This window comes from Piliocolobus tephrosceles, chromosome 5, assembly GCF_002776525.5.
Source record: "Piliocolobus tephrosceles isolate RC106 chromosome 5, ASM277652v3, whole genome shotgun sequence".
Taxonomy (NCBI): Eukaryota; Metazoa; Chordata; class Mammalia; order Primates; family Cercopithecidae; genus Piliocolobus; species Piliocolobus tephrosceles.
In genome coordinates, this window is record NC_045438.1 from 141,879,873 (window position 1) to 141,892,828 (window position 12,956).

The window sequence follows — 12,956 nt, forward strand, 5'->3', positions numbered from 1 at the left end:
AATTAAGGAAAATAAGTTCCAGAAACCTGAACTGGAACCAACCGGTTAGGAAAGCCCCTGATAAAGGTCATGAGTGTTTAAAAGAGTAACTGAAACACCCAGAAGGCGGGAACCAATCATAAACAGCCAAATCGCCTTGTTCAAATGTCAGCCAATCCCAAACCTGTATTGCACAAAATCCCCTATGACTCCGTGCTTGTTTACTACTGACTACAAAACGCTGTCTCAGACTCAGCCGGAGGCTCTCCAACAGTCTTTGATCGGGAGTCCAGGTTCGAACTTGTATTAAAGATCCTTGCCGTTTGGCTTTTTGTTTTTTTTGTTTTGTTTTGTTTTGTTTTTTTTTTTTTTTTGAGGCGGAGTCTTGCTCTGTCGCCCGGACTGGAGTGCAGTGGCCGGATCTCAGCTCACTGCAAGCTCCGCCTCCCGGGTTTACGCCATTCTCCTGCCTCAGCCTCCCGAGTAGCTGAGACTACAGGCGCCCGCCACCTCGCCCAGCTAGTTTTTGTATTTTTAGTAGAGACGGGGTTTCACCCTTTAGCCAGGATGGTCTCGATCTCCTGACCTCGTGATCCGCCGTCTCGGCCTCCCAAAGTGCTGGGATTACAGGCTTGAGCCACCGCGCCCGGCCGCCGTTTGGCTTTGACCTCGGACTCTGGTGGCCTTTTTTTGGAGAATTGAAGGACTGGGGCACAACATCTGGGGGTTCGTCCGGGATTTCCCCCAAGCCCACCAGACCCCAGGTCAAGGGATCGTCACTGATCAGTAAGTGAGCCGGCTTTGTCTCTGTTCGTCTTTGTCTCTCTGAGGAATCCCGCGGGATCTGTACTGAGGTTGGCATAGTCTTGGCGGACGCGCTATAAGACAGCCACCAGGGACCGGTAGGAGACGTCCTCCGGTGCCCATCTGGGGCCTCTGTATTCTGTTGGCCTGTCTGACTCTGATCGGGAACTAAACCCGAAAGGCTCTTGCGGAACTGTTGTCTGTTGTTGCTGTTGTAGACTGTTACTTGTTTAGAACTCACTTTCACTTTTCAGGAGCCGCTGGACGAGACAAAAGTTACTTCAAATCCTGTTACTGATATTTCTCTGTATTCCTTTCTCTACCTCCAGGGGTTCCTGAAATGGGCGGCGCCCAGAGTACGCCACTCTCTTTCCTTGTAAATAACTTTAAAGATGTCAAAGCTAGGGGCTATAACCTTAGTGTAGAGCTAAAGAAAGGAAAATTGATGACCTTCTGCCGCTCAGAGTGGCCCGCTTTCGGCGTAGGGTGGCCTCCCGAGGGAACATTTTGCCTCCCTATTATCACTAAGGTAAAAACTAAAATTTTCCTACCAGGACGTTCGGGGCATCCTGATCAGATCCCCTACATCTTGGTATGGCAAGACCTTGTGGAAAATCCGCCGCCTTGGCTGGTCCCTTTCGTACTAGCCCCTGAGCCCTGTAAAGCATTAGTCACACGGCCTGTGGGAAACTCCCAAAGACAGAAGACCCCATCTGCCCCTCCTGCCCCTGTGTTGTCTGATAGTCAGGACCCCCTGTCATTAGAACTCCCGCCTTACCCACACCCCGGCCCTCAGCTCCAGGCTCCGCCGGCTGCTTCCCCGAGAGAACGGGAAGACCGAGAAGCAGCGGCAGCACCGGCGGCAATGGAAAGCGAAAGCAGTCCTGGGGGGCCGGCGGGAAGGACACGCGGCCGTGCCCAACATGAACAGGCCTCGCGGCCCCCCGACTCCACTGTAGCACTACCCCTCAGGGAAATAGGAACCCCCGATGATACTGGGTTTTCCCGCCTCCAGTATTGGCCCTTCTCTACTAGTGATCTATATAATTGGAAATCCCAGAATGCCCGGTTCTCAGACAACCCAAAAGATCTAACATCATTATTAGACAGTGTTATGTTTACCCATCAGCCTACTTGGGATGACTGTCAGCAGCTCCTCCGGATTCTGTTCAGGACGGAGGAACGAGAAAGAATACAGGTTGAGGCCAGAAAACTGGTTCCCGGAGACGACGGCCAGCCAACTGCCAATCCTGACCTCATCAATGCAGCTTTCCCTCTGACCAGACCTAGATGGGATTACAACAGGGCAGAAGGTAGAGGACCACTGCTCATTTATCGCCAGACTCTAATGGCAGGTCTCCAGTCGGCAGCTCGCAAGCCCACTAATTTAGCTAAAGTGTATTCTGTGTTGCAGGGTAAGACAGAAAGCCCTACCGTTTATCTAGAAAGGCTGATGGAAGCTTTCAGACAGTTTACCCCTATGGACCCAGAAGCACCTGAGAATCAGGCAGCAGTAGTAATGTCCTTTGTAAACCAGGCAGCACCAGATATTAAGAAAATGTTACAAACACTAGAAGATTTAGAAGGAAAACAGGTACAAGATCTCCTCTGCATTGCCAATGAGGTATACAACAACAGGGATACCCCAGAAGAAAGGCAGTTAAAAGCTACTAAAGAGATGACCAAGGTCCTGGTGGCTGCTTTCCTTCAGGCAGAGAACAACCAAAGGAGGAAACAGGCACAAGGCTCTAAGCAAAAGTTAGAAAAAGATCAGTGTGCTTACTGTAAAGAACATGGCCACTGGATTAAAGATTGCCCAAAGAAAAAGAGACAGTCGGACTCAGGGTTGCGGAAACCTACCCCCATACTCGTCACCCAGGATTCCGACTAGGGGGGACGGGGTTCGGAACCCCTCCCCAAATCCAGGGTAACTCTACAAGTGGAGGGGTCCCCGGTCCACTTCTTGGTCGATACCGGGGCGCAACACTCAGTTTTAACCAAACCATATGGAAAACTGTCTGAAAATACATCATGGGTGCAAGGGGCCACAGGGATAAAAAAGTGCCCTTGGACAACTCAGAGGACTGTGGACCTGGGTTCAGGGAAAGTGTCCCACTCCTTCCTGGTCATCCCTGAGAGCCCTTGCCCCTTGTTGGGGAGAGATCTATTAACAAAAATGGGGGCCCAGATCCACTTCCAGCCGGGAGGTCCCAGGGTGACAGACTCTCAAAACCAGCCAATATCTATCCTTACCGTCGCTTTAGAGGATGAATATAGACTCCACCAGGATCCAGTATTCCCAGACCAAAGGATCCATTCCTGGCTCCAGCGCTTCCCAGAAGCATGGGCGGAAACGGGTCCTAGGACTGGCAAAACACCGCCCTGCCATAGTGGTTGAGCTTAAACCTGGGGCGGACCCTGTCCGGGTCCGGCAGTATCAAATGCCCCTGGAGGCAAAAGAAGGAATAATGCCCCACATTCGCCGGCTCCTGGACCGGGGAGTCCTGCGTGCTTGTCACCTCACCATGGAACACTCCTTTGCTGCCCGTCCGAAAGCCTAATAGCAAAGACTATAGGCCAGTACAAGATTTAAGAGAAGTTAATAAAAGGACTATGGACATACATCCTACTGTGCCCAATCTGTATACCCTCCTAAGTACTCTAAGCCCGGAGAAGCAGTGGTATACTGTCCTTGACCTGAAAGATGCGTTTTTCAGTCTGCCCCTGGCTCCCAAAAGTCAAGAGATTTTTGCATTTGAATGGACAGACCCTGAGAGGGGTATAAACGGCCAACTGACATGGACTAGGTTGCCACAAGGATTCAAAAACTCGCCGACCCTGTTCGACGAGGCCCTCCATGAGGACCTGGGTGAGTACAGATGGCAACACCCTGAAATAACCCTTTTGCAGTATGCTGACGATCTTTTAATAGCAGCCAAGTCTCCGGAAGCCTATGTTCAGGGAATGGAGGACCTCCTGAAGGCTCTGGGGGAACTAGGCTACTGGGCCTCGGCGGCGAAAGCCCAAATCTGCAAGTCGGAGGTAACTTACCTGGGATACCTGCTAAAAGGGGGGCAACGGTGGCTAACTAGTGCTGGAAAAGAGACAGTCCTACGAATCCCCAAACCCCAGTCAACGAGACAAGTAAGAGAATTCTTGGGGTCAGCGGGGTTCTGTAGGTTATGGATACCCGGGTTTGCGGAGTTGGCCAAGCCCCTATATCAGGCAACAAAGGAACAGCAGCCCTTTAGTTGGACGGAAGAGGCCGAGTTAGCTTTCCAACAGATTACAAGGGCACTGTTATCAGCCCCCGCGCTAGGACTCCCTGATGTTTCCAAGCCCTTTCACTTGTACGTGGATGAAAGCAGGGGCGTTGCCAAAGCGGTATTGACTCAGTACTTAGGTCCCTGGCGGAGACCAGTTGCCTATCTGTCAAAAAAATTGGACCCTGTAGCCGCAGGTGGCCGCCCTGTCTCCGAATAATCGCGGCAACCGCCCTGATGGTGCAGGATGCTGATAAGCTTATCATGGGACAAGAGCTACGGGTTACTACTCCACATGCCATCGAAGGCGTTCTCAGACAGCCGCCTGATCGATGGATTAGCAATGCCCGGCTCACCCACTACCAGGGGCTACTGCTAAACCCCCTCAGGATAACTTTCCTGCCCCCAACGACCCTGAATCCTGCGTCACTATTGCCAAATCCAGACTTAGAAGCCCCGTTCCATGACTGTTCCGAGATATTGGCCCAGGTACAGGGAGTCAGGGAAGACTTGCAAGACCACCCACTACCTGACGCTGATCTCATTTGGTTCACCGATGGAAGCAGTTTCGTCCATCAAGGACAGAGGTTTGCAGGAGCGGCAGTAACTTTGGAAACTGAGGTAATTTGGGCCGAGCCACTACCCCCCGGGACGTCGGCACAAAAAGCCGAGCTTATAGCACTCACTCAGGCCCTTACATTGGGAGCAGACCAAAAGCTGACAGTTTACACTGACAGCTGGTATGCTTTTGCCACAGCACACATACAGGGGGCTATTTACAGGGAAAGAGGCTTGCTCACAGCAGAAGGAAAAGACATTAAAAATAGAGAAGAAATCCTTGATTTACTAGCAGCCCTGTGGAGGCCAAAGAAAAGGGCCATCCTGCATTGCCCAGGACACCAGAAACTAGTCAGCCCAGTCGCCCGGGGCAATAACCTAGGGGATTCCACTGCCAAAGAAGTTGCAAAAGCTCTCGATTGGCTCCTTACACTCCAACTCCCTGACCCGGGACCCCGAGATTTACCCTATAACCCTGAATACTCAGAAGAAGACCTACGGTGGATAGACAAACTCCCAATGAAACAGATTCAAGATGGATGGTGGACAGATACATGTGGCAACATAGTCCTACCTGAAAGGCTAGGACAGCAAGTGCCAGAACGTATCCACAGATCCACCCACTTGGGGGCCCAAAGAATGATAGACTTAATCAGACACACCAAGCTTAAAATTAGGCATGTGGCTGAAAAGGCCGGCAAAATAGCTGCAAACTGCAAGGTTTGTCTACTCAACAATGCCTATAGTCAGTCCCAAACTGTTGGGACAAGACTAAGAGGAACCAGGCCTGGAGTCTATTGGGAAGTAGATTTCACTGAAGTTAAACCAGGTAAATATGGTTATCGATACTTATTAGTCTTCATAGATACCTTTTCAGGATGGACTGAGGCATTCCCAACCAAACGCGAGACTGCACAAGTTGTTGCAAAGAAAATTTTAGAAGAAATCCTCCCCAGGTATGGCTTTCCTGTCCAGATAGGATCTGACAATGGACCAGCTTTCGTTGCTAAGGTAAGTCAGGACCTGGCTTCCATCCTTGGGGCTGATTGGAAATTAGATTGTGCTTACCGACCCCAAAGTTCAGGACAGGTAGAAAGGATGAATCGGACTCTAAAAGAGACCTTAACAAAATTGACCATGGAGACTGGCGCTAATTGGGTAGTCTTACTCCCCTACGCTCTGTTTAGGGCTCGTAACACCCCCTATAGATTAAAACTTACCCCATATGAGATCATGTATGGTCACCCCCCACCTATAATTCCTAGCTTAAAAGGTGACCTGTTAAACCCAGACTTAGAAAGTGTTTCTGAGCTCTTATTTTCCCTACAAGCTCTACAGAGAGTTCAGGAGGAAGTGTGGCCTAGACTGCGAGAACTGTAGGAGTCTGGACCCTCGCCCACACCTCATTCACATCAACCAGGAGATTGGGTCCTGGTCAAACGGCATCGGTAAGAAAGCCTAGAGCCAAGGTGGAAAGGACCATTGCAGGTACTCCTAACCACCCCCACCGCTCTCAAGGTCGAGGGCATCGCGTCGTGGATCCACCACACCCACGTCAGGCCAGTGAACCCAGCAACAGACCTCCTCAAGCAAAGCGTGGAAACGCCAGAGGCAGCAGATACTTGGACAATAGATCGAACTAAGGACAATCCTTTAAAACTGACACTGTGCCGGCGCCACAACCCACCGTAACTATGTTAGTTTTCTTTATGACTTTGTGCCTCCTGTGCTTATCTCCCTCGCTCACTGCAAACCCAGCTACAAACCCTTTTGTTTGGAGGTTCTGGCTCTATGAGAACCAAACCCACCCAGGAGAAACCCCCAGGCCGGAAAATTGCTAGCTAGTGCAGATTGCCCCCCCCCCCCTCCCCGGATGTAGTACTCCAATTTACCTCAACTTCACTGGGTTTCAGGTTGCCAAACCGGCATTACCCACCATCTGCTTCGAATTTGATCAGGCCCAACACAACTGTAAAAATTATTGGAAACGAATGAGTGCAGGATGCCCCTATAGCTACTGTAAGACCCACTCAGTCAGAGAATGGACACAAACCGGGTGGAACTTCTATCACAGTGCAGGCACCTATACTTGGATAATTAAAGACCCATGGGATTCCCGGTGGACCTCGCCACAGCATGGGGCTGTCTACTATTCCTCCACCAGTACTTGGCCCAGTAGTCACTTATATCTGTGGCGCAGTCTAGTCCAAGTTCAGTCCCTAGTCCATGGAGACATCCACCAACAGGAAGAAAAGCTGTTACAGGATCTACCTCCCTTTTCGTGGCTAACCCTACTGCAAGAGGGGCTAATGGTCGCCAACCTTACAGGTCTAGAAGACTTGTCTTCTTGCTTTATGTGTGCAGCTCTAGGGCGTCCGCCACTAACTGCTGTCCTACTGTCTACCCCACCCGGCAACCAAACTGTAAACCCTCGGAATTCGTCCGCTGCTCCGGTGTCCAATGTCCTCCTATACCATAATCCGAGCCAAGAGAAATTCCCCTACTGCTATTCAGCTATCAACTCCAGTCTCTGTGACCACACAGCTGCCCTCCCTAGTACCCCGTTGTATGCCCCACCTGGCATATTCTTCTGGTGCAATGGTACTCTGTTCCAAAATTTATCTGGGGGGTCTCCTGACGGGCGGATATGCCTCCCTGTCACTCTGGTCCCCCAGCTAACTTTGCTGACACCAGCTGAATTCCTGGGCTGGACAGGTGCTGTCTTTGACGAGGCCCCTAGGCATAAACGGACAGTATTCCTACCCCTTGTCGCTGGAATCTCTCTTTCCACGTCCCTTATCGCAGCTGGATTGGCGGGGGGGGAGGGCCCTAGGCCCCTCAATAGTGGAAAATGACAAGCTGTTCCAGCAATTCTCCGTCGCAATGGAGGCGTCAGCTGAATCCCTTGCCTCCCTCCAGCGGCAACTCACCTCACTAGCCCAGGTAACCCTCCAAAATCGGAGAGCTTTAGATTTACTGCTGAAAAAGGGGGCACATGTATGTTCCTCAAAGAAGAGTGTTGTTTTTACATAAATGAGTCCGGGCTAGTAGAAAGTCGGGTTCAACAACTACACAAGTTAAGCCTAGAAATGAAGAGGCGGCAGTTTGCCTCAGCCGCTAGTAGCTGGTGGAACTCTTCCATGTTCTCTCTCCTAGCCCCCTTCATTGGGCCACTGATAACCCTCTTACTCCTGCTCACGATAGGACCTTGTGTTGTTAATAAAATATTGCAATTTGTCAGAGAAAGGTTCAACACCATCCAACTTATGGTTCTCCGCACCCAGTATCAACCCTTAGACCTGCGTGACACGGAAGAAACAGAGGTAACCTTATAGGGACCCAAGATTGGATCCCCAGTTTCCTGTGAGAGGGGGAAATGTGAGAAGGTGAAAAATTAAGGAAAATAAGTTCCAGAAACCTGAACTGGAACCAACCGGTTAGGAAAGCTCCTGATAAAGGTCATGAGTGTTTAAAAGAGTAACTGAAACACCCAGAAGGCGGGCACCAATCATAAACAGCCAAATCGCCTTGTTCAAATGTCAGCCAATCCCAAACCTGTATTGCACAAAATCCCCTATGACTCCGTGCTTGTTTACTACTGACTATAAAACGCTGTCTCAGACTCAGCCGGAGGCTCTCCAACAGTCTTTGATCGGGAGTCCAGGTTCGAACTTGTATTAAAGATCCTTGCCGTTTGGCTTTGACCTCGGACTCTGGTGGCCTTTTTTTGGGGAATTGAAGGACTGGGGCACAACAGGAGCAGGCTTGGGAGTTATGTTGAGGAGGCCAGTGCTCAGTGGAGAGGAATAGGAGATCCTGGAAAACCACCTCCTGCTTTATAGGCCCTTGTAAGTACTCTGGCCAACTTTACAGGCCCTTGTAAGGACCCCGGCTGGTATTCTGTAGGAAACTGGAAACCGTTGTACGGTGACATGGTCTGAGTTTTTATTTGTCTCTCTGTGGTTCTTTTTTTTTTTCTTCAAATATTTTACTAAGCAAAACTGTGCTAGGCCTCCTCACTGCATGCTGCTTCTACTGCAGGGCCTTGATCTCAAAATTTGACAGCTTTATAAGGAGCATCAACCCGGACACACATATGAATGTTCACTTATTCACTTTGAAAGCAAACAAACGTCTCATATGTGTGTGTTTTAGTTTGTCCATATTTCTGAGAATAAATCATCCCCATGCCTGGTGAGCATTTTAAGTAAGTTTGAGGTCTACTAAACAGGAGTAAAACTGCCTGATATTGAGAATATACACATTGAGATTAGAAAATATTTGTTTTCAGTTCATAAGGTTTCAACAGCCCTTACAAAAAATATTCTGCTCTTTCTGCATAAGTGTTAAGGTAGGCCTAGGTTATGGATTCCTCCCTAGGCAGTAGCATAGGGATCTTCTTGTTCGGTTTTATACGATGGACCCCAAGGGCAGCTTGGCGATTCTGGACTCTATCTCAGAATAATACTTCTGAATATACGAAAGAAAAGATAATTATGTAAGATTTCAAAAGAAAACTAATTATGTTAAAATAGGTTACCAAAACTTTTTTTTTTTTTTTTTGAGACAGAATTTTGCTCTTACTGCCCAGTCCGCAGTGCAATGGCGCGATCTCGGCTCACCACAACCTCTGCCTCCCGGGTTCAAGCGATTCTCCTGCCTCAGCATCCTGAGTAGCTGGGATTACAGGCATGTGCCACCACGTCTGGCTAATTTTGTGTTTTTAGTAGAGACGGGATTTCTCCATGTTGGTCAGGCTAGAGCATCCCTGGAAGTCACAGGTCCCACCTAGCACCTTAAAAATGGACTTTAACTCAGCTGGTTGTAGGCTCTGTCCACATTCAGTCTCCTCAGTGTTTGTCTATAAAAATTTATCTGTGTTTTGCAGGCTTTGAAGACCTCCCTTGGGTACCTCAAATTTCTTAGCTATATTCACTACAAGAAATGCTTTAGGCTGGGCGCGGCGGCTCATGCCTGTAATCCCAGCAGTTTGGGAGGCCGAGGTGGGCGGATCACGAGGTCAGCAGATCGAGACCAGCCTGGCCAACATCGTGAACCCTCTTCTCTACTAAAAACACAAAAAATTAGCCGGGCGTGGGTCCCAGCTACTCCGGAGGCAGGATAATTGCTTGAATCCGGGAGGCGGAGGTTGCAGTGAGCCGAGATCGCCTCACTTACTGCACTCTAGCCTAGGCGACAGAGGAGACTCTGTCTCAAAAAAAAAAAAAAAAAAAAAAAAAAAAGAAAAAGAAAATGCTTTCGCTTTGTTTTTGAAAATCTTTCTACGTCTTTTCTGACAGTTCCAGTTTCAACTTCCAGTCTTTTCTTCAGCATATATCGGAGAAACAGAGTCCAGATATATAAATCTAGGTATATATTTATATATATCTAGGGTGAGAACTGGCAAGTCTGAAACCTGTAGGGTTGTAGGGCAAGCTGGAAACTCTCAGGCAGAAGCTGATGCTGAAGTCTTGAAACAGAATTTCTTCTTCCTTAGGGAAGTCTTTGTTTTGCTCTCCAAGCCTTTTAACTGATTGGATAAGGCCCATCTACATAAAGGAAAATCTTTATTTAAGGTTAACTGATTGTTGACCACATTTACAAAATAACTTCACAGAAACATGTAGATTAGCGTTTAACTGAATAACTGGATACTATATAGCCTAGCTAAGTTGACACATACAACTATCACAGTGGTGGACTCTTCTCCTCTGTTTCAGTGCACAGTTTTTTTCAGTTTCACTCCCCGGCATATGGAAAACTGCACCATCGCCACTCTCACATTGTTTTACATGACTGTCAGCAGGCTGTGACACAGCCACCTGCATCCTCTCCAATTTCAGATGTATGGAGCGGAGCCAACGTGAGAGTTCCACAGTTCATCCTAATCACAGTGGGAACTGAATAGAAGATACAGTTCACACCAAGAGTTCTGAAAATGATTGCTCAAAGTCTCAATTTGCTTCCAAGGCTTATCTCTGGCTAAACAACTCCTTTGACATCCTAGAAATTGTGTGCAAATTCGTCAGCTGCCAGTCAAAGGAAAAACCAAAATAAAATACTATTGGCTCTGCTGTCTGGTGCCTGCCACAGTTGGGTTAAAGCCATTTTAGGTGTGACTGTGCTATTTATGATGATTATATTGGCTCCAAGCACACTCATAATATGATGGCTAATCGTATAATAATAAAGTAATAAGTGCTTATTTCATGAGTCTCAATCAAAGTGAGTGCTGAGTTCATAGACTTGCATCTTTTTATAAAAATGAAAACTCTAGTCGGCGTGGCCTTTTACTGTTCACCCCATCACATATATAGACAAAGGTACATGCCAATGTCTGCCTTAGATTGTGGCAGAGAAATCCTCTAAATATTGATACAGCTAAGAAATATTGAAATGTCTGCTTCAGCATAATCACCAGGACAACAGATTTCAAGTAAAAAAGCCAAACATAATTACAGGTTTCATTTGGGAAGTTACTTTCACAGCTGTGCCAACAATTTGGATACTCTTTAGAATTTCATTAAACCCCTTTGTTCAAATTATACTCCCAAGATCAGATTTATTTTTAATAGAGAACAGAATAAGTTGGGAACACATAAGCCCTCATGACGATATAGAATTTTTTTTCCTCTCTCTATGTATACACACACACACACACACACACAATGCTAATTTGACACATCAAATCAGATCCTTTGGTCAAGTATCAGGACAAGAAAGTTTCTCTTTCTGTGTAGCTGTACCGGGAAGGGAACTTCTTTATCTCTTTCCAATATTAAGTTGTTAATTCTTAAATCTTGCCGGTTTTTTTTTTTTTTTTTGAGGCGGAGTCTCGCTTTGTCGCCCAGGCTGTAGTGCAGTGGCGCGATCTCGGCTCACTGCAAGCTCCGCCTCCCGGGTTCACGCCATTCTCCTGCCTCAGTCTCTCGAGTAGCTGGGACTACAGGCGCCCGCCACCACGCCCGGCTAATTTTTTGTATTTTTAGTAGAGACGGGGTTTCACCATGTTAGCCAGGATGACCTCGATCTGCTGACCTCGTGATCCACCCGCCTCAGCCTCCCAAAGTGCTGGGATTACAGGGGTGAGCCACTGCGCCCGGCCAAATCTTGCGTTTTTAAGAAGCAACTCTGGAACTCCATTAGTTATCTTTAAGCTGGTAGGGGGAGCCCAATTTTAACGGAAAGAAATGGGGTAAGGTATGACCGGAATTTTAATCTAATTCCAGTTTAATTTAAAAACCATGAAATAAGAAATAGCTTGCTTCCTGCTAGGATCAGTTCTTGGTGCCCTAAGTGCTCTGGTGTAAATGAATTACACGACTCGGAGGAGTGTTCTGTAAATGTGGCTGGCTACCCGCTTTCCTACCCTCTTCTCCCTGAAGCCAGAGGTCATACTTTACCCACCCACATTGGGATGAGCAGGATGAGCTGCTTGCTGTTTCGCCCCGGGGCGGGGGTCAGGCTATCGCCAGTGTTTTCCCCACCCCTCACCTCCCCCGCGCGTAAAACTTCGTTATCCTGCAACTGAGCGGTTTCTTAGGTCTTTTGGGGCGAAGCCAAGGTTAATCTTCAGTGTCTGAAGAAGTGTCTGCGTACTTTCAAACCTCAGTAACAAGAAAATAAATCAATGCACAGAACAAAGGCAAAGATCATCTCTTTTCTATGCTCATTTGCAGCACTTACAGTATGGTGGCTCCGTGGCTTAGCTGGTTAAAGCGCCTGTCTAGTAAACAGGAGATCCTGGGTTCGAATCCCAGCGGGGCCTACTATAATTTTACTGCCTTCGAAGTACTCACGGAACCATTGAAGTGTAACATGAAAGGTTATTTGTGGGGCTCCCTCAAAATGTTTTATATGCGTCCGGTGTGAAACCAACTTGTTTATGAAAAAAAAGCAAACATCAACTTGGCTTTCTTTTAGAATAATGAAATTGTGAATTTCTTGTTTTTCTTACATTTTTCTTCCACATGTTATATTCTTAAAACATGTACGAGAGGAACCAGGGAAAGCCAAAGGTAAACACCAAATTTAAACTACAAGCAACATCACAATCTTTGGTCATTCTATTTTCTTTCCTGGGGACATCCTAAACAGATTCATTGTTAGAATCTGCAGGTAATGTTTTTGGAAGGTCAGTCTTTGGAATGATTGATAATCTGTTGTTGAGAAGGCTGTAGCATCTCTGAAAATTCACAGCAGACAGTAAGATCTGGCCACATAAAATAAGCTGTGATTCGCTATTTTAAAAGATTGCATTGTACTCAGAGTTTTTTGGAAAGGAACAAATCAAAGCAAAAACAAATATTTGTCACTGAGACTTAAGAAAAGAAGCTGTCAGAGAGGAGCCTC

The 12,956-nt window shown here is 47.6% G+C and overlaps 1 protein-coding gene and 1 non-coding gene across 5 annotated transcripts; both read left to right on the forward strand.

The window, feature by feature from the left end:
* The first annotated feature begins 515 nt into the window (after positions 1–515).
* LOC111525929 lies at positions 516–8,308 on the forward strand. 4 transcript variants are annotated; one of them, XR_002726238.2, is made up of 2 exons: positions 516–5,615; positions 5,935–8,308. XR_002726238.2 is itself a non-coding variant. In XM_023191594.2 (2 exons), exons 1-2 carry the CDS (start codon positions 1,124–1,126, stop codon positions 5,982–5,984), a joined length of 1,488 nt encoding a protein of 495 aa, XP_023047362.2. In that variant the 5' UTR covers positions 516–1,123; the 3' UTR covers positions 5,985–8,308. The 4 variants fall into 4 exon arrangements, 2 of the variants coding, with proteins under 2 accessions (XP_023047362.2, XP_023047361.2); XR_002726239.2 differs by having other exon boundaries at positions 516–4,667; positions 5,470–8,308; XM_023191594.2 differs by having other exon boundaries at positions 516–2,096; positions 5,470–8,308.
* A 3,990-nt stretch (positions 8,309–12,298) lies between these two features.
* TRNAT-AGU lies at positions 12,299–12,372 on the forward strand. Its single transcript has one exon. It is a non-coding gene; the product is annotated as a tRNA-Thr (tRNA).
* Positions 12,373–12,956: the final 584 nt, after the last annotated feature.

Bases quoted from the DNA above. Each gene is read 5' to 3' on its own strand.
- LOC111525929 (XM_023191593.2), top strand. From the start codon at position 1,124: ATGGGCGGCGCCCAGAGTACGCCACTCTCTTTCCTTGTAAATAACTTT.